A 21,980-nucleotide genomic window follows, 5' to 3' on the forward strand; every position below is an offset into this window, starting at 1 on the left:
ATCCATCTTGTTCACTAACATTTTTTTTAAGAAACACTATTTTCCCTGTTTGGGGGTATATAGAGATAATGTGTGTGTGGAGGGGTCACATTTGTATTCCATACCTTCTTTATCCAGTTTATCTGCTTCTCCCCCAGCACACAAGCTGTGTCTAGTTAAACCTACATCAGTCATTTAAATGTTCCAGTATGTTAGTTGCTCTTCATCGCAGGAGCATTTTCCTCGTGAAAAAAACAAAAACTCTAGGTTTAAACGGTGTTTAATAGTATGTTCTTCAAAATGTATAAAATAAGGCAAAGCTGATATATATTACTGCAGAGAATGTATCCCAGTATTTAAAAAATGTATCCCCATTTCATTTAAAAAGTAGAAGTTCCAGGGGCGCCTGGGTGGCTCAGTTAATTAAGTTTCTGACTTTGATTTCCAGCTCAGGTCATGATGTCACAGTGTGTGGGTTCGAGCCCCACATCAGGCTCTGCACTGACATCATGGAGCTTGCTTGGGATTCTCTCTCTCCCCCCCTCTCTCTGCCCCTCCCCTGCTCATGCTTTCTCTCTCTCTCTCAAAAATGAGTAAACTTAGGGGAAAAAAAGTAGAAGTTCCAGTGCTGTTCGTTTTAGTCTGAAGACTTACTCTGTTCACCTAATGCTGTTCATACATGGTTCCAAATAGAGATCTGTAGAATCAGAGATGGCTACATCTGTGTCTGTCAAGTATAGGATCAACTCCTATCTCTGAGATTTCAAGGCATTCTCATGTGTACTGATATAACTGAACCTGGAATTGATTTTACATGATAATATATTTTATATTCCAAGAGACAAATAATATATTTACATTAGAGACAGTGGAAGATGTAGACAAGAGTAAGAACCATGCTTGTAGGTGCTAATAGTGACTTCCACCTTCTTCTCAACCATTTGCTATATCTAAGGGCCATCAGGAAATGAAGCCAAATGAGAAGTCTATATTTCTGGACTATATCTGTTCATAAGATATGTAGGTACTTGATAGAAATTTTTCAGTAACGAAAATAACTACCATTATTGAGTACTTCATACATGGCTGGCTTTGCTGAGCCCTCTATGTGCCTTTTCTCATTTAATCCTCACTATAATCATATGAGGCGGGTATTTTTACTCCTTTTACAATAAGGAAGCTGCAGTTGACAAGTCACTGACTTGCCCAAGGTCACAGCTAGTGGATTGGAGTTTTGAGATTTGAGCGGTGACTTTGAGACTTCAGATACAAGCTCTCTTAACCACCATGTGATCTCCTTCAGTTCACTCAATTCAATAGTTTGGTTTTCTGTTTTTTTGTCTTGTCATTAAAGCTACAAATTTGTTTTATAGGAACAAGTAGTGATGAACTTGGACAGCAGGCTTCTGATCTTCCCTTTATACATCTGCTGTAACTTCCTGTATATATCACCAGAAAAAAGAACTGAAAATAATCGTCATCCAGAAAATCCCGAAAACTGAGGATCTTATCAGTTGGAAACAGTAGCACTTTGAAAACTTTATCGGCCAGCTTTAATTTAATGGCCCTACTGATATTCACATCTAAGGTGACTAACAATGACAAAGGCCTTATGAACTGTACAGATGATACAGAAGACTTTTCTTATGCTCATTACATTTCTATGCATATATGAAAAACCATTTTGAAGCCAAGAAAATATCTGTCAAACCATTTCTGTGATAAAGATTTTGACTCATGCTTTTAATTTAGCATCAGTAGAAAATTGCTGTAGGTAAATTTCACATTTCTCTGCAACCCAATATAGATTTAATTTTTAGTTTAAACTTTGATCTTACCTGATGTTAATGAACCTCAGTTATCTATCTATAAACTTATTTTTATTTGGCTAAGACAATGCTGAAGGAACAACTTGGCCAGTTATAAATGCTCTTTCAGTTGGTGCATTTAAAGCTGTCCTTTAATGTTTTCATCTGCTCTTTATGATTTCTCCTCATATTCTGATAATGCCTCCAAGCTATGCTTGTTTTTAATCATTAAATACTTTTTTGTGGTTTTGGAGACTAAGCTGGGGAACTTTTTATTTAATGTGAGCATTTTCATGCTATTTTATTTTGCTTTTAATTTAGCTTTGTTAGGATTTTTAACAAAATCAGCTTCAGACTTTCAAATGAACTTGAATGGGAGAGAAAATCCATTTGAATCTGAGGATATTCCTTTGCCTTACATGGTCATTTCTTTGACATTCTATACAACTTTATTCTTAGGTCATGGATTATTTATGTACCAAATATTACACTTTAAACATTTTCATTTTCTCTGGTCTTCGGAGTTATTTATGTTCAAATTTTGGTTGGGAATCCTATTTCCTACTTAAGCTCAGGACCTTATAACCTCTGAATTGAGTGCCTTTGAGTTATACATGCTAATAGAAATTTCATGGTAAATGTAAATAAAGTCGGAGGATCTCATATAGAAGCTTATAATAAAGCATTAATGTAAAAATTGAACTTATTTTTGTCAAAAATGAGATGTATGGTTGTCATGATTTATATATGTTTGCTCCTTGTGTTTACTGCTATTTTGCAAATAGCCATGCACATCTTCTTTCCAGTCAGAGTAAGTGCTATTTGTGATTAATGTATATTTTTAGTATGTTTTAAAGAATGGGAATCATTTTTATGTATCTGTATAAATAAATACCCATTTGGAAAAAGAATAAATAAGTTCTTATATAAAATGGACAAAAACATTTAGTTGAAAACAGAATTTTTTTTTTCTTTCTAGTTAGATTTTTTTTCCAATTAGATTTAACTTTTGGAATTTGATAGTTTTCTTCCCCAGTAATATGTCCACAGGTTCATAAATTGCTTTTGTCCTTTCAAAATTCATCCCCTTTGACTTAAAGGAACCTTTTAAATGCCCCCCTCCCCCACTCCCTAAGCTGTAGTTTAAATGTTTCAAATACAATAATGTAGCTATATCAAGAGGCCAATTTTTTTTTAAGTTTATGTATTTTGAGATCACATGTGGATGCACTTGCACGAGCTGGGGGAGGAGCAAAGAGGAGAGAGAGAGAGAGAGAGAGAGAGAGAGAGAGAGAGAGAGAATCTCAAGCAGGCTCTGCACTCTCAGCGCAGAGCCAGACACAGGGCTTGAACTCATCATCCGTGAGATCATGACCTGGGCCAAATCAAGAGTCAGATGCTTAACCAGGTGAGCCATCTGGCACCCCAAAGGGCTACATTTCTCAGTTTTATATTTGACTATAATTATATCTTTCATGAGATGCTTTTTTTTCTCTTATTCTAGCATCAGAGGTTCCTTGCTAAAAAATATAAGTAATAATTTGAATTATGTGATTAATTGAATTTTTAGAAATATTGGGAGAAAGAGAAAGTTTGAATATATTAGTAAAATTAACTATTTCATTTTATAAATTAACCAAATTGGAATTCTGTATGGTTCTTGTCCATTGGTTCTTTCCTAGCCAAATTGCTTACATCATCCGCAAACAATAACTACTTCTTCAATCACAAGTAGGTTGTGTTCTAATCTGAAAAACTGGTAATTGTCAACTAGTGGTAGTAAAGATCTGCTTTTGTTTTTGTTTTCTTGGCAACTTTTCATTCTTTCCAATAGGAATATTTTCATTGAACTATTAATAGTGTCAGCTGAAGGTATCATATAAACCATTATATACAAAAGCTTTTGTGTTTGTCTGCCTTTGCCTTATAGCCTTTGCCAAGCCTTTTTTTTAAGCTGCCAAGGCCATAAAACAATATTTACCCATTAATAATTATTATCTAACTTGGTTATTAGAATCGATTAACTGGATTATCAGTAAAGAAGAGGTCTCTAAGAAAATATTCTAGAGTCTCATGCTAAATTATTTTTTTAAGTTTATTTATTTTGAGAGAGAGAAAGCACGAGCAGGGAAGGGGTAGAGACAGAGAGGGGGAAAGAGAATCCCAAGCAGGCTTCTCACTGTCATTGCAGAGCAAGACGGCAGGCTCAAATCCACGAACAGTGAGATCCATGACCTGAGTCAAAATCAAGAGTCTGCCGCTTAACCAACTGAGCCACCCAGGTGCTCCTCTCATGCTACATTATTAGAGGACTATAAACGTACCCTTTTTAAAAAAATGGATTTGCCTTGGGGCGCCTGGGTGGCTCAGTGGGTTAAGTGTCTGACTTTGGCTCAGGTTGTGATCTCACAGTTCATGGGTTCAAGCCCTGCATCGGGCTCTGTGGGGACAGCTTGGAGCCTGGAGCCTGCTTTGGATTGTGTGTCTCCTCTCTCTGCCCCTCCCCTGCTCATGCTCTGTCTCACTCTCAAAAATAAATGTAATAAATTTTTTTTTAAAAATGGATTTGACTTGAAACTTAGCAAGATATAGGCAAAATTAAAAGAACAGTGGTAGTCAGTAGCTTTATTTATTGAGTGTTCAGTGGCTGACACTCTATCACATTTTAAGTCTTTCAATGGGATTGCCATTATATAAAGATAATTTTCAATATCAAGTGCAAAAGGTTACCAAGAGTCACTGTGGCTATTTAAATTTAAGTTAATTAAAATTAAATAAAAGTTAAAATTTACTTCCTCAGTCACACTAGGCACACTGTGACTAGTAACCACAGGTAACTAGTGGCTACAATATTTCCACTGGTGGCTGCTAGTGGAAATATAGAATATCTCCCATCTAGTTGCAGAAAGTTCTATTGGCCCAGAATATTGGTCTATTACAATATTTGTATTTAACGTGTTAATTATAAGTTAATATTGGACTATTTATGTTGCAACTGTATCAGTTATAGTCCCTTAAAGATGACCCATGTAAATAATAGAAAAGATAACAGAGCCAGGGGTGCAAATGATAGATAACTTGTCAGTCACCTGAAATGATATGTTGAGTCATGATTTCAAGCAATGTGGACCTAAAAAACAAAAGGCATAGTACATTTCCTCCCCAGCCAGAGAGTTTGACATTTTTCCCAAGGTCCAGGCATAAGAGTATAAAAGCAAAAAGCCTCAAACATCATCAGTCACTGTTAACTAGTGGCCAGACTGCATCTAATTAGGGAAGAGTTAGGGGCGCCTGGGTGGCGCAGTCGGTTAAGCGTCCGACTTCAGCCAGGTCACGATCTCGCGGTCCGTGAGTTCGAGCCCCGCGTCAGGCTCTGGGCTGATGGCTCGGAGCCTGGAGCCTGTTTCCGATTCTGTGTCTCCCTCTCTCTGCCCCTCCCCCGTTCATGCTCTGTCTCTCTCTGTCCCAAAAATAAACGTTGAGAAAAAAAATTTAATTAGGGAAGAGTTAGATGACTTAATCAACAGCATGCATCCACATGTAATGATAAAGTAGGATATTTTTGTAAAAGCTGATGATTTCTTGTTAAATAAGATTAGCAATGCAAAACAAAATTCAACCAAGGCTAGAAAATAGTACATTTGAGACAATCACAGATTGTTAACGGTTCTAATGTAAGGGACATGTGTGCTTTAAATACAGTTTATTGAAAACTGTCTGGTTGGGGAGGGAACTTAAAAGTGTGATCACAGGTGTTGACCTGACCCCACTGAAATTCCATTAAAATGGAATGGGGGAACATCAAACTATCAAAAATATAGAGGATTTTCTTCCAGATACTGTGCTGAAAGAGACACAGTGCTCAATAATCTACATCCTGAGAGAAGGCAACTTGATCAGTAAGGAAGCCCTGCTGAACCCAATTTCTGTCCCACATATTAAAGGGGAAGGAGCCTTTTGGAGACACCATCTCTTTTCCCACATAAGGTTTAGTCTCAGGACTGTCCCTTTAGGGAACTTATTTCTTTGGTTTTTTCCTTTTCTGTATCTTTACTTTTTTTTTCTCTCTCTCTATACTAACTCACTCACATGAATACTTAAATGCGCTTAAATTTCTCCCATCTTTGAAAAAAACTTCATTTACTTCCACCCACTGCCATTATTTTACTTGCATCAGCTAAACTCAAAGGGTTCTTCAAATTTCCATCTCCACTTCAAAAGCCATTCACAAACACTGAGTCAACAACTTTGTTGCTAAATTTTATGTTAGATGTGGTTTTTTTGTCTTTTTTTTTTTTAACACTTAAAATTTACCACTTTTTGGGCACCTGGGTGGCCCAGTCAGTTAAGTGTCCAACTTCAGTCATGATCTTGCAGTTCGTGGGTTTAAACCCTGCGTCCGGCTCTGTGCTGACAGCTCAGAGCCTGGAGCCTGCTTCGGATTCTGTGTCTCCCTCTCTCTCTCCCCCTTCCCTGCTTATCCTCTGTCTCTGTCTCAAAAATAAACATTTTTTTTTTTAATTTACCATTTTGTCCTTAAAAAGAAGCCTTTTTTTAAACTTCTCTGACATCACACCCAGTTTTCATTCCGTTTCTCTGGCCACTCCTTAGTCTCCTTTTGATGACTTGTCTTAGTCACCTCTGGCTGTCTCTAGGCCCTTTTCTGTCCTGAGCCTGCACCAGGTGATTTCATGCACTCTTATGGCTTCAAATGAACCTCTATATTCTGATGATTTATTTTTCTGTAGTTCCAGGCTGGATTTCTCTTCCGAGCTTCAGATACACATCTAGTTGGCATCTCCTCTTGTGTGTTCAAAATGGCACCTTAAATTAGCTTGTCCGTATCTGAACATCCTCTTTCTCCAGAATTTATCATATATGCCTTATCTTAGCAAGTGATGCTACCGTCTATCTACCCAGTTTCACAAGCCAGAAACCTGGATGTCATTGTTGAATCTTCTAATTGGCTCATCCACTGTAGCCAAAATCATCAAATTTGTCCAGTTGTAGCAACTATTTCTCAAATTCGGCCACTTTCCACCTTACCTACTGATACCATTCAAGTACATGCCACTGTAATTTCTGATCTAGATTATTTTGCCAGCCTCCTAATATATTCTGCCTCTAGTCAAGTATCCATTATCAAGTGTTCTCTGAATACTCAAATCTGATTCTCTCCCATCCTTACAACCCTTCGAAGATTCCCTATTTCCTTTGCCTCAGGATAACACTTTACCATAGATTATGAGCCTATTCTAGCCTCACTTGCCTCTCCCTTGCCCCTTATCCTTGCACATTCAGTGTCCTCTGCCTGAACAATCTCTTCCATTTCTCCACACAAATGTCACCCCATTTCCCCTGGCTAATTTCTACTTATTTTTAAGGTCTTGTTTGGACATTATTTCTTCTTGGAAACTTCTTGACAACCCTCCCCCTCAAAACCAGTTAGGGATCTGTCTCGTGTGTCCTCACAATATCTTGTTTTTCCCCTATCAATGCACTGTTTACACTGTTTACTTGTTTGTATCCCTCACTGGACTGCAAGCAGCTCAAGAGCAGACTTCTGTCTTTTCACTGATCAATCCTCTGCTATATAGCTGTGCAATAAATGTTTGGGTGAAAGCTGTATTTGCCTTTTTATTTCTTTTTTGATGTTTTGCCATCTGGGGCCCTGCTGAGACTGCCCTTCTCAGGGCTAACTGTTCCTGGAGATAGCAAATGTCTCTTCTTCTAGCCAATAAAAGCCCAAACACTCTGACCACCTTCTTTATCAAACTTTCACAAGCGAAGGCAATATGGCTCTGCCCCAGTGACCTCAGAGCCAGGTACCAAACAACTCCAGATAGCCCCAACATCTCAAGGCTGGCTGAAATTTTTCTAACCAATCTCAAACCTCTTAGTCAACTTACCGTGTCTCTGCTATTCCTGCCTGCAAAAACCACAATAAAGTCTCTCATCCATGCCTGGCCCTTGCCCCTTCTGGTTCCTGCCCCACTCTAGCGCTTGCTTGTGTGGACTCAAACTTTGCATATGTTATGTTTAGAATTGGTTTCATATAAAATGTTTTATGCATGTCGGGGCGCCTGCATGGCTCAGTCAGTTAAGCCTTAGACTCTTCATTTTTCCGCTCAGGACATGATCTCACGGTTTGTTAGATGGAGCCCGGAATCTGGCTCCACAGTGCCAAGCTTACTTGCCATTCTCTCTCTACCCCTCCCCTGCTCATGGCACTCTTCTCTCTCTCGAAATAAATAAACTTAAAAAAAAAAATGTTTTATGCATGTGGACAAGAACTGGGAAGAAAAATGGGGGTGGGAGGAATAAGAACTGTATCGGGTGTAGGGTATTCAGCTTTACCAGGCCTTTCCATGGTATCTAGCACATTTTAACACCCGTCGTGGACACAGAAGATGGGGAAGCCACTGGGAAAGTGTGGCTGGAGCAGCGGAGAGGACAATTCTCTTCTCACCAAAATCTTGTTACCAAAGTGGCAGGGCTTTTTTTTTTTTTTCTTTTCTTTACTACTCAATACCGTTTGCCAAATAACCAAACATATTTGACGGCAAGCAAGTAATTTATTCAGTGGCCAGAGAATAGAGAAGGGGAGCTCATGCTCCAAAGTCACTTTTTCCCCATTTGGTCTGATGGTCAGGGTTTTATGGGGTTGGAGTAATTACGGGGCTGGTAAACAGTTGACCTGGAGGTTTTGAGGGGAAGGGAGAAGAGTCCTCTCAGAACCAGAGTGCCAACTCTTTTCTTCCCCAGAATGGTGCCCTCGAATCCATCAAGGCACTGCTAGCTGTGCTTTTTGTTGTTACGATTAGATGGTAATGATCCCGAGGCCATCTGGAAGGTTCCCAGGTAGGCTGCCCTGAATCAAATCGGTGGGTGGGTCACGGGGCGGGGGCAGGAGGCTTGTTTGTGGAGTTTGTGGCTTCCGGCATTTGGCCTCAGTTTCTGGTGGCAAGCAGCACCTGTAAGCGGGGCTCAAAAACTGGGCTTGTTTGGAACTTGTTAGCGAGTCCCTAGTGACAACGTCTGGGCTCAGGAGCCGTGGAATCCGGGCAGGCCGCTTGATTTCTGGGCAGGCCCAGCGCAGCCTGCCTTCTTCAGACGCCGGAACCTTCCAGAGAGACCTTTCTACGTTTTCCAGTCGGCGGTGAAAGCTCAGCGCCCGGCGCTCCCGGAAGTTGTTGCGCAATCATTTCCGGGGCAGGGTGAGGTGGAGGAAGGTTCCCAATGGGTCGTAGCCGCAGCCGTTCTCCACGGAGGGGTGAGTCCAGAAGGACTTGGGCTGGTCTGGGGCTTGGTCGGAGACGTGTCCTCCCTCTTTCCCTCTGCAAGTACGAACGCAACGTGGAGAAGGGCCCTTTTCTCCCGAGAAGAGTGAGAGTGGACAGGGGAACGAGGACCTAAGCCTTATACTCCAGCGGTTTGAAGGCAGTTCCTCCCCAGCCCCTAAGTTAGAGTTCGTGGACACCTTGTCATCCTCCTACAGTAACTTGTTATATTTGTGACTGAGGGATTTGAGTCAGACCACGATTCGCTCAATTTCTGGTGGCATTGTGCAAGTCATCCATCCTTTCTGTGTCCGAATTCCCGTAATTGGACATTGGGGGTGGGGGGTGGGGGTGATACTACCCATCTTTGAAAACTGACTTGAGAATTAATGTCGCATGCCATAACACTCAGCACGTGATAATGCCTGGTTCTTGAATGTTCAATGTTAGTTTCCTTCCCAGTTTATATAATAGGAAAATCGACATTTAGAATTTTGCGTTCAAGGAGCTCACCTCGTAATATCTTCTGGCTCCCACCCCCATAAATGAAGCAGTGGGATGTAAAGAACCCAGGACTTCGATCAGGAGATCTGACTTAAACCCTTGATTCTCCCCCTTCTGGTTAGTTTTTATCACCTTCAACTAGTCAAGACTTGATTTTTTAAAAAGTTAATGAGGCCGCGATGCACATACGGCTATTGAGCACTTAAAATGTGCTCAATCCGAATTAAGAAGTGCTTTTTAAGTGTAGAATACACTCCAGATTTCCTATTTAATACGGAAATAAATGTAATATCTCAATTTTTAATATTGAGTACATGTCGAAATCATAGTTGGGATATATTTGGGTAAATGACATAGTGTTAAAATTAATTCTACCTGTGTTTTTTTAATTTGACTATTAGAAATGGCTGGCATTATATTAATATTGATGGCACAGCTCTAGATATTTGAGGTAATATTTTGACTCTGCAAAAAGATTTTGTGTGTTTGTATTAAGAGCGCAGGCGGTCCCGGTCCACGTCTCGTGAGAGAGAACGCAGGCGCCGAGAAAGGTCCAGGTCTCGGGAGAGAGATCGTCGAAGGAGCCGCTCTCGATCTCCGCACAGAAGACGCTCCAGGTGAATGCAGAAAATAACCAGAAGTTTTACCACAAGTCCCAAAGAAACTAGTCGCTGCCCTTAATTTTGTTTTTTTATCACTAATAAGGCATTTACAGTTTCATGAAATGAGGAGAACTTAAGCCCACCTTATTTTATTTTATTTATTTTTAATTTTTTTAACGTTTATTTATTATTGAGAGACAGAGAGTGAACCGGGGAGGGGCAGAGAGAGAGGGAGACAGAATCGGAAGCAGGCTCCAGGCTCTGAGCTGTCAGCACAGAGCGGATGTGGGGCTGGAACCCATGAGCCACCATGACCTGAGCCGAAGTCCGACGCTTAACCGACTGAGCCACCCAGGCGCCCCTTATTTTATTTATTTTAAATAATTTATTTATTGTTTAATTTACATCCAAGTTAGCATATAGTGCAGCTATGATTTCAGGAGTAGATTCCCTAATGCCCCTTACCCATTTAGCCCATCCCCCCTCCCACAACCCCTCCAGTAACCCTGTTTATTCTCCATATTTAAGAGTCTCTTACGTTTTTGTCCAACTCCTTGTTTTTATATTATTTTTGCTTCCCTTCCCTTATGTTCATCTGTTCTGTATCTTAAAGTCCTCATATGAATGAATTCATATGATATTTGTCTTTCTCTGACTAATTTCACTTAACCTAATATCCTCCAGTTCCATCCGCTAGTTGCAAATGTCAAGATTTCATTCTTTTTGATTGCAAAGTAATACTCCATTATATATGTAGATCTAGATAGATCTATAGATATATATATATATCACATCTTCTTTATCCATTCATCCATCGATGGACATTTGAAGCCCACCTTATTTTAAACCCAACATTTCCATTGGTAAAATTGGGTTAATAACACCCTGACCTAGAGTTGCCTTGAGGAGTAAATAAGAAATAGTACATGAAAAACATTAGCATTGGGCTTGGCAGCAGTAAGAAATAAGCGTATTGTATATTGGGGGGTTTCTTTTTTAATTTTTTTTTTAAAGTAATCTCTACACCCAATGTGAGGTTTGAACTCATAACCCCAAGATCAAGAGTCACATGCTCCACTGACTGGGCCAGCCAGGGGCCCCTGTTTTGTTTTTACTGACTTTTGGGTATTAAGAGTTTATTCAAGTATATAGCCAAGAATGTGAGATCTTGAAAGAACCTTAGAAATTGACTCTTGATTCTTAATAAGTGTCAGTTGCTGTTTTAGTCAACTTTTTGTGTGTTTGTAATTATTAGAAACTTAGTTACATTTTCTGCCTTAAAAAATTTTTTTTTTAGCCCTAGCTGATGATTAAAGCAGTAAACTATATTTTTGGGTTTTGGTTAACAATCACAGGGCCTAGGCAGAACCTTCTTCCTTATTCTGCTATGGGGAATGGACTCCTCATTCTCCGGAGCCTGGCTTTTTGTTCAGCCTTTACCTTTTAGGAGCTCATGTATATCATTGCCAGTCAACACAAGTCACCAGGTATATCTCTGCTTCTGACATCTTTACTTCTTCAATATTAGATCCCCAAGACGGCATAGATCCACATCTCCTTCCCCTTCTCGACTAAAAGAAAGAAGAGATGAGGAAAAGAAAGAAACAAAAGAAACAAAGAGCAAAGAACGTCAGATTACTGGTAATGTTATTAGATAAATAACTGTAGGAAAAGTACAGCCTTGTTTAGATAACTTTAGTCATGATAAAATTATATAAGTATAATTTGAGCACATTTTAATATTAAATTTTTTATACTGTTCATTGCATATGGTTTTGAGATTTTGTTATCATTTGTACCTTAGTGAATTCGTATTTAGCTGTGGTGCTCCTGAGATAGGAAGGACAGTTAAAAACATGAGAATATTCTATTTTGGAAGTACCTTTAAAACTAGTGTCAAATCTGGTATTAAAGGCTCCAAATATCTCCTTTTAAATCAGACCTCTCTGGTGGAGGATAGAGAGCACATTCCTTCTTAGCATCTTAAGTTATATTGTGTCCAGACTGAAGAAGAATTTTTTCCATTAGACCCAAGTCTTTAGCTAATTGTTTTGTGTATTCTCTGCTGCTGAGGTGGAATGACTATTAACCTATTGCTACCTTTTTATACAGATGTCCCCCTCCCCCCATACAAAAGTCAAGCATTCCTATGAAACCTTACTTAAGCCGAAATGGCATAAAGCAAAGAGTATCCCTTACCTTCTGAAAGTTTGTGATATGCCAGTTTGCTTTTACAAAAGACCTACATTAGCACAGTAATTGCTTTTTTCTTAAAATTAAAAATCCTCTTTGGGTGTCTTTTGGTTAGCGAAAATAAGTACTAATGTAGGTCTTTCATAAAAGTAAAGTGTTGTATCACAAACATTAGGAAGGCAAGATACCTATATATAACGATGATAGAGTTTTCAAAAATATTTTATTTCTCTGTTATTTTTGCAGAGGAAGACTTAGAGGGCAAAACAGAGGAAGAAATCGAAATGATGAAGTTAATGGGATTTGCCTCTTTTGACTCCACAAAAGTAAGTAAAACATGCAGCCAGTTAAACATTCTGATTTGAATTAATCTATTATGATTATCACATTTTCCTATATTCTTTTGCTGTTGCTTGTAATGTCTTCCATTGATATGAGTCTTGTCTTTAGAAGACATTAAGTATCTATGTGAAGAGCATTGAGAACACAAAGAAGGAAGCAATGAACTGCCATTAGAATTCAGGGACTGTTTGCCTGATATTTGATTTTGATCTTAAAGGTGATCAGATGAAGAGGAGGAAGATCATTTCAAGTAGAGGGAAGAGCTCCTAAAAATGCCATGTAGGCATGAAGAAGCATAGTATATTGCAGGAATTTCAAATTCAGTGACTGGTAAAAGGGTGCTGATGGGATAGTGGCTGTGAATGAAGCTAGAAAGAGGGATGAGGGGTGCCTGGGTGGTTCAGTCGATTCAGCATCTGACTTCTGTTCAGGTCATGATCTCACAGTTTGTGGGTTCATGCCCCATATAGAGCTCTCTGCTGTCACCGTGGAGCCCATTTCGAATCCTCTGTCTCCCTCTCTCTCTGCCCCTTCCCTGCTCGCTCGCTTGCTCTCTCAGTCTCAAAAATAAACATTAAAAAATATCTTTAAAAAAAAGAAAAGGATAGGAAGCAAATCGTGGAAGGCTTTTGATACTCTTAGCCATGCTAAGGAATTTAGAGTTGATTCTTTAGGTGTTGAGGAGAGGAAGCAATGATTTTTAAGCAGGATTGCATGTGTGTTTAGTTTATTTTTTTTTTCAAAGTTATTTTCTTTAATGTTTATTTATTTTTGAGAGAGACAGAGCATGAGTGGGGAAGGGCCAGAGAGAAGGGACACACCATCTGAAGCAGGCTCCAGGCTCTGAGCTGTCAGCCCAAGCCCAACGTGGGGCTCAAACCCATGAGCGGTGAGATGACCTGAGCCTAAGTTGGACACTCAAACAACTGAGCCACCCAGGTGCCCCTATATGTGTGTTTAGAAAGATGAGCCAGGAGGGGCACCTGGGTGGCTGAGTCAGTTAAGCATCCAACTCTTAATCTCAGGGTCATGAGTTTAAGCCTTGTGTTGGGCTCCGAGCTGCGTGTGAAGCCTACTTTGGGAGAAAAAAGAAAGAAAGAAAGATGAGCTAGGACAACATGGAGGACAAATGGGAGACAGACGGTTTAGATTGGAGGCAGGGAGAACTGCTGGGTCATGCAAGTGAAAGATGATGAAGGTGTGAACAGAGACCAGAATATTGAGTCCCAGTCAGGAAGCAGAGTTGGTGGTGGTGTGGGGGGGGTGGGGAGTGGAGTGGGTATGAGAGTGAGTAGTCATTGATGACTCTCAAGTGACAGGCTGAGAGACTGGGGGATAGGCTTAACCAAGAAAGGTCCTAGGAAGGGGAAGTGTTGTTAAGAATTAAATTTAGCTGTAGAGAAAGATGCCATTGGGTAGCTGCATGCATATCTCCTATCTCAGAAGAGAGGAAGATTAGAGAGTGAATGCTGTCTAGCCTTGATCATAACACTGGAGAGAATAAGGAAGTGGGGGAGGAAAAAGAAAGAAGGTTTGTGGAGAAGAAGATGAAGAGGGATAATAGGGAGGGACAGGGGAAATGGAGAGAGGATGTAGAAAGGAGAGAAGGGATAGAGAGAGGGAGCTAGTAAGAATAAACAGGGAGAGGGCTGCCTGGGTGGCTCAGTTATTTAAGCATCTGACTTTGGCTCAGGTCATGATCTCACTGTTTGTGGGTCCGAGCCCTGCGCTGGGCTCTGTGCTGACAGCTTGGAACCTGGAACCTGCTCTGGATTCTGTGTCTCCCTCCCTCTCTGCCCCTCCTCCGCTTACACTCAGTCTCTCTCTTTCTCTCAAAAATAAACATAAAAAAAAATTTTTAAATAAAATAGGTGAGAATTCATAGATCCCATAAAAATTAAGGAATACCATGAAGACAAATGATATCAGTTATTTTTGTAAGGACATCTACAAGGATGTTAATTTAGTTTGTATGCAGTTGCCTTTATGGCTGTCATCTATAAAGTCTGCTCCTTTGTGTTTTTCAGTAATGTTTTTTGTGACATTTCATCATTGATCTATGGTGATACCTTTTCATATGCCAATGTATTCTCTTATTTTCCCTTTTATTTTCACATTCTGGAAAGCTTCAAAGTTTGGTTATGTTTATTAAATGATAATTTTCTATTTCAGCATGTAAATCAAAACAGGCTAATAATATACAACTCTGCAAATAGTTTTCAAAAGTCAGTAAGCCTTTAGGAAATGAACTTAGTAAAAAGGTTAGCATCGTTTACTTTTTTCTAAGCCAGTCTTTCCAAGTCATGCCTATTACCTATTCTTGGGAAGGCAAAATTATATACCTCAAGTAATTTCTCCCTCTCCCCGCCTCCCCCCCGCCTCCACACACAATATAATGAAAACAGGAATAGAAAAATAAGACCAAGGGGTGCTGGGTGGCTCAGTTGGTTAAGCATCCAATTCTTGTTTTCAACTCAGGTCATGATCTCATGGTTCATGGGTTCAAGCCCCACATTGGGCTCTGTGCTGACAGCATGGAGCCTGCTTGGGATTCTCTCTCCCTCTCTCTCTACCCCGCCCCTGCTCACTCTCTATCTCTCTCTCAAAAATAAATAAACATTAAAAAAATTAAAGAAAAGTAAGACCAAATATATTCATTTTTAGCTCCACCTCAAATATGTAGCTTACCTGTGCGTGCCTTTAGGCTAGTGGATAAAAATCCTGTTTAACCTAACACAGATACCTGGTAAGTGTGCTACACAGAAAGGGTATACTCTCATGAGCAGTAATGGGGGAGGGAGGGAGTTGGAGGTCGCATGTGTTTATGCATGCATGTATGTGTGTGTGTGTGAGATGGCATTACCCAGTGATGTTCATATATTTAATAGTCATTGTCTGAGCACCTGCAAGTACAGTGGCCTAGGATGTGAGAATGCAAAGGTGACCCACATCCATATCCCTCCATCAAGGAGCTTTCAGTCTCATAGGGGAAGTAACATCATGTATATATGCATCATGATAATTCAAGGTAGAAATGGAGGGTATTGTGAGGGAAGCACAGTTAACATTCTGCGGAAGGGTAGAGTGCGCTTTCTGGCAGCTGAATCATTTGAACTGGGCCTTGAATGATGGATAAGAACCAGATGGTTGGGGTTCTTGGATGGGGGTTGAGAAGGCAATTCAGGCATGAAGAACAGCAAATAGTAAGTTAACTTGGCTAAATCAGAAGACCCATAAAGGAATTAGTGAAAAAGAGGGTAGATGCCACCTAAGAAAGGCCAAGATGTAAAGTGACACTCAACAGCCTCTGTTACTCTATATTCTGATTCTTTTTATTTTTTATTTTATTTATTAATGTTTCTTTAAAAAATTTTTTAATGTTTATTTATTGTTGAGAGACAGCGCATGAGTTGGGGAGGGGCAGAGAGAGAGGGAGACACAGAATCCAAAGCAGGCTCCAGGCTCCAAGCTGTCCCCACAGAGCCCGATGCAAGGCCCGAACTCACGAACCGTGAGATCATGAACTGAATCAAAGTTGGACAGTTAACCGACTGAGCCACACAGACGCCCCTAATGTTTATTTTTTGAGAGGGAGCATGAGCAGGGGAGAGGCAGAGAGAGAGAGAGAGGGAGACACAGAATCTGAAGCAGGCTCCAGTCTCTGAGTTGTCAGCACAGAGTCCAACATGGGGCTTGGACTCGGGAACGGTGAGATCATGACCTAAGCCAAAGTCGCACGGTTAACCAACTGAGCCACCCAGGTGCCCCTCTGATTCTTTTCAAAAATCAAAATTTGGGGGCACCTGGGTGGTTCAGTTGGTTGAGCGTTTGACTCTTGATTTTGGCTCAGATCATGATCTCACTGTTCACGAGTTCGAGTCCCACATTGGGCTCTGTGCTGACAGCATGGAGCCTGCTTGATTTTCTCTCTCTCTCTCTCTCTCTCTCTCTCTCTCTCTCTCTCTCTGTCTCTCTCTCTCTCTCTGTCTCTCTCTCTCTCTCCCTCTCTCTGTCTCTCTCTCTCTCTCCCTCCCCCTCTCTGCCCCTCCCCTGCTCGCACTTTCTCTATCTCAAAAATAAATAATACATAAAAAACTTAAAAATCAAAATTCCAAGGCTATTCAAGAAATGGGATCTCAATGAATGGTGGCTATTCCAGCTGTGATTTGAGAATGCTATGAGCTAAAGTCGTAAGTTAAATTTTACGTGAATATGAATTTTCCTAGAGAAAATCTATAACTGGTATTTGGTTTCAAAGAATTCTTTGACCAAAAAAGGTTAGGATTGGGGCACCTGGGTGGCTCAGTCAGTTAAGCTTCTGACTCTTGATTTCCGCTCAGGTCATGATCTCATGGTTCATGAGTTTGAGCCCCTTGTAGGGCTCTGGTTGACAGTGTGGAGCCTTCTTGGGATATTCTTTCTCTCCGTCTCTTTTTCTCTCTCTCTCCCTCCCCCTCTCCCTCTGTCTTCCCTCCCCCCTTCCTCTGCCCCTCTCCTGTTTGCTCACTATCTCTCAAAAATAAACATTTAAAAAAAAAAGGTTAGGATCTGTTACCCTATTTCTCTGCATGCCTTGCACATAATCTATACATCATGAATGTTTGTTGGCTTGAATATTTGAATATGTTGCATTATGTAACTAAAATTGTGAACAGAGTTGTAACACTTGAGAATTCATGGAATATCATCAGGATTTGAAAATTCTCACTACCTTATTCATAAATTTTGCCATGTAAGCATGTCTATAGGATCTAGCTCTTTGAAGCACTTAATATATCCTTTCCATTTTTTATATTTGTTTATTGCTTTTCTCCAGGGGAAAAAGGTGGACGGCTCTGTAAATGCCTATGCCATAAATGTGTCTCAGAAGAGGAAGTACAGGTAGGCTTAGCCCCCATTATTACATTTGAACTAATGATACAAATTATGTGCTTGAGAAAGAATTTATTTATGGGATAATCATGTTTGTAGGAAATGTACCAGTTTCCATATAGTCCTTTGTTTTAATATTCTTTGCTTCTATTCTGATGTGTTAAAACAGTTTCCAATTTATATGTGAACTAATTAACTATTATGGGGAAGGATAGTTAGCTTAAATGTTTTAAAGCTCTGCATAGTTCTTCAAAACAGCATAATCTCAATTCTTTAAGCTTTAATTTCATTATAATTATAGGTTTAAAATAGATCCATCCTGAGTTATTTACCTAGATTGATTGTTTAAGGATTTCAACTGTAAATATATTTTTCTGTTAAGTATAGGCATATTTTATTAATGCCACAGAACGAGTCCATATGTGAAATCTCACAGAATTCCTAATGAATTGAAAAGTTAAGACATTATCAAACATTGCCTTTCTCTTCTACCTTTACCATGGATAAAAGACTAATATTCTGATTAATTTAGAATATGAATAATGTAATCTGAGGATGCTGTGAGTTAAAGTGACGACCAGAATCATCATTAACTGTTCCTTGTAAAATTATCTTCAAATAGAGTCTTATGAGGAGAACTAGTACAATATGCAGTTGAATTTACTTGATGGATACCTATTTTGGAGCACTTCTTCATTTCTTAAAACTAGGTGTTTATAGGTAACAACCTATAAATATAGGTAACAACCTATACATACGGATTTTTTTCAGTCTGTAAAATCTTTCCAAATAATTTTGAAAGTATGTTTCCATACTTCTATTTGGATTTTAAAGAAATCTGAAAGGCTTTAGATTATTTTGAAAGTGAAATAATATCCTTAATTTGAATTAAATAACCATGAATACTTTTTACCCTAGACTTTGCTATTTTAAAGATTATTTATGTTACTATTTTTTTTATAAGAGGAGTTCAGAATTTTTTTTAAATAAACAATGAGTTTTCTCTTCTCATCATAGGCAGTATATGAATCGAAAAGGCGGATTCAACAGACCTTTGGATTTCATTGCATGAGAACTAAAATGTTAAAGAATGGGTTTTTTTCCTCATCTTGCTCAGAAGAGTGGATTTTGTATTTCGTATTTAATATTCATAAAAAAACATGATCACAGTCTTTACTCCCTGTAAAAGTAAGAAAATGTTATTTATGATGTGTGCATTTCACTTACCCTGACTCAAAAAAAGAAAGGTTAATATTTTTTCCTTTTAGGAAATGTCATTTGGGGCAATCATCAACCCCAGTTTTTTGTTTTTATTGTTGTGGAAGCTGTGTATGTTTTCTTCTTGGATGCTCGTTAGGACTTTTGAAAACACATAAAAGTAATTTGGATGTAAGTTTCTCAAATAAAGCAATATTTCTACCCTTTTGTATTTGATAAATATTTTTATTACTAAATAAAATTATCCCCCTACACATTTTCTTTTTTCCTACATAGATATATATTTCATTAGTAATTTTAAAATAACTAGATTTTTGTATCTTCTGTGGTTCTTTCCCCAACTATTTACCCCATTTATTACCTTTCCCCCAGTTATTATTTCCCTCATTTATTTTTTCCCCTTTTCAAAAGCAGTACATGCTTATTGTATAAAAACTTAGAAGAAACCAAAAACTAAACAGAAAGGCAAAAATCGCCTATAATCTACCCCCAGAAAAATCAATATTTTGGTATATGTCTTTCCAGCCTCTATGGTGTATATTTATTGACACCACCCATGATAGTGGAATTTATATGCTGTTCTCTTGCTAATCTTTTTTTCTCCCATGTACTGTGAACATTTTTTAATATTCTTAGATGTTCTTTAGAAACTTTTAGTAGCTACTTGGTTGTATAATAATTTATTAACTAATCTTTTATTAGTAAACATTGGCTTCCCTCCCATGACTTGCTGTTTTAATTAAAACTGAGTAGTATCCCTGTTACATATATCTTTTTGTGCTTGTTGCATTATTTCCTTAGGTTCATTTCTTAGAAGTGGCATTGCTGGGTGAGAACAGGGGTGTATGTGCATGTTTTAGGACTTTTGAGATATATATATATATATATATATAGTTAGAAAGGTAACAACCAACTCTCACCAGTAAAATATGAGCATTCCCATTTCATATATGTACACCAATATTGGGTGTAATAATTTTTTTTTTTAATTTCCAACCTGGTGGGTAAAATAATACTTGGTTTAATTTGCTCAGTTTCTAAGGAGGATGAACATTTAAAAAATGCGTTAGCCATATATATATTTTTGTGGAATGCTAATTCCGAATCTTGGATCCACTTGTCTTGTGTCAAGACTTTCTTTTTCTCATTTGAAGGAAGCCCTTTTTATATTGAAGATAATAGCCACTACTCATTCTGTTTCATATCTTGCTGATATTTGAGGCTCTGTGGTTAGATTTTATTTTATTTTGAGTAAATAATACAAACACATGGAACACAATTCAGATAGAAGAAACGGTATATAGTGATGAGCTAATTGTGTATCCTTTCAGAGATATTCCATATATATACAAACGTGTATATATCTTATTCAAATGTAAGCAGACTCTACACCCTTTTGCATCTCACCTTTTTTTAACTTACTAGTACATCTTAAGATAGTTTCTTATCAGTACATATAATACCACCTCTTTATTAAGGGCAAGAGTTCTAGTTCATTATAGGATGGACTATAATAGTCCCCATTGATGAGCATTCATTTTTTTTTAATCTTTTACTATTTTTTTTAAGTTTATTTATTTTGAGAGAGAGAAAGAGCACAAGCAGAAGAGGGCAGAGAGGGAGAGAGAATCCCCAGCAGGCTCCGCACTGTCAGCACAGAGCCTGATGGGGCTTGAACCCACAAAACCGTGAGATCATGACTTAAGCTGAAATTAAGTCAGATGCTTAACCAGCTGAGCCACCCAGGTGCCTCCTTTTACTATTTTTAAAAATTCTAAATAAACCTTTTTTTAAAATTCTATAATCACTATCATATGTAAATTATTTTACAAGACTTTTTAGCTGGTTTTTTAAATCCTTATTGCATCTGAAATTTGACCGCTTACTGTAGTTCTTCAAAAACTTTCCTGACAAGTTCATTTCCTGTAAAGAAAATAGTAGTACAGAGGCTCCTGGGTGGCTCAGTTGGTTAAGCATCTGACTGGCTTAGGTCATGATCAAATGGTTTGTGGGTTCAAGCCCCACATCAGGTTCTATGTGACAGCTCAGAGCCTGGAGCCTGCTTCAGATTCTGTGTCTCCCTCTCCCTATTTGTGCTCTCTCTCAAAAAAATAAGCATTTAAAATTAAAAAAAAAAGAATAGTATGACTACATTACATAATATAGTGTACAAAGCACCTTGGTTTATATAATCCTTATAAGATAGAGCAGGTACCATGATCTCCATTTCCCAGATGAGAAGGCTGAGGCTTTCAGACCAGATATTCAGACTATAAAGCCCAAAATATTGGCATTTATGCTACATAATGCCTTCAGTGCTTAAATATTTGAATGTGTTACATTAGTTGCACAACTTTTAGTGCCCATTGCACAAGTGTCACTGTCCCAGGTGGTTAGATTATTTTGCTTGGAATTTTTGCCAACTGAGCTAAATAATTACTACCCTACCCCTACTTACCAAAAAAGCTGTCTATCTCTAAATTATCCATGATAAAGACTATTTCTGACCACATTTGTGTACACTTAAGGAAGGCAAATCCAACTGTGGTTTTAATAAGAAAGCTAAAACTTCTGAGATAAAATAATATACCCAAAACCAAATTACAAGTTTTTGGATTGTCATCTTAGTGGGGTGTTCATAGGGATTTGACTTGAGATCCTCAAAGCAGCATACTTTGTGAAGTATGTGAGGGTTGCCTGGGTGGCTCAGTCAGTTAAGCATAGGACTTGGCTCAGGTCATGATCTTACAGTTTGTGAGTTCAAGCCCCTCACTGGGTTGTCTGCTGTCAGCACAGAGCCTGCTTCAGATCCTCAGTTTCCCTCTCTCTCTGCCCCTACCCTACTTGCATGTACACTCTCTCTCAAAAATAAACAAACCGGGGCGCCTGGGTGTCGCAGTCGGTTAAGCGTCCGACTTCAGCCAGGTCACGATCTTGCGGTCCGTGAGTTCGAGCCCCGCCTCAGGCTCTGGGCTGATGGCTCAGAGCCTGGAGCCTGTTTCCGATTCTGTGTGTCTCTCTCTCTCTGCCCCTCCCCCGTTCATGCTCTGTCTCTCTCTGTCCCAAAAAATAAATAAGCGTTGAAAAAAAAAAATTTTTTTTAATAAACAAACCTTTTTTTTTTTTAATTGAAAAAAGAAAGAATGTGAGAATACATGGTAGGTGAGTAGGTTTGCTGTCCA

The 21,980-nt window shown here is 38.9% G+C and overlaps 2 protein-coding genes across 2 annotated transcripts in view; both read left to right on the forward strand.

Annotated features, from left to right (window-relative positions):
* The window catches only part of GMCL1 (germ cell-less 1, spermatogenesis associated), a 37,657-nt gene extending 34,959 nt beyond the window's left edge, over positions 1-2,698 (forward strand). Inside the window, exon 14 of the mRNA XM_047067968.1 lies at positions 1,353-2,698. Coding sequence (XP_046923924.1) covers positions 1,353-1,481 — 129 coding nt within the window. The 3' untranslated portion in view covers positions 1,482-2,698. The remainder of the gene's footprint in view (positions 1-1,352) is intronic.
* Positions 2,699-6,283: 3,585 nt separating this feature from the next.
* SNRNP27 (small nuclear ribonucleoprotein U4/U6.U5 subunit 27) lies at positions 6,284-19,005 on the forward strand. The gene is made up of 6 exons (XM_047068922.1): positions 6,284-9,060; positions 10,068-10,188; positions 11,702-11,814; positions 12,613-12,692; positions 17,525-17,589; positions 18,598-19,005. The coding sequence occupies exons 1-6, from the start codon at positions 9,027-9,029 to the stop codon at positions 18,650-18,652; spliced, it is 468 nt and encodes a 155-aa protein (XP_046924878.1). The 5' UTR covers positions 6,284-9,026; the 3' UTR covers positions 18,653-19,005.
* Positions 19,006-21,980: the final 2,975 nt, after the last annotated feature.

Source organism: Lynx rufus, unplaced genomic scaffold (genome assembly GCF_022079265.1).
Source record: "Lynx rufus isolate CCGP_SWC_20201006 ecotype Redwood Valley unplaced genomic scaffold, mLynRuf1.p SCAF_8, whole genome shotgun sequence".
Classification (NCBI taxonomy): domain Eukaryota; kingdom Metazoa; phylum Chordata; class Mammalia; order Carnivora; family Felidae; genus Lynx; species Lynx rufus.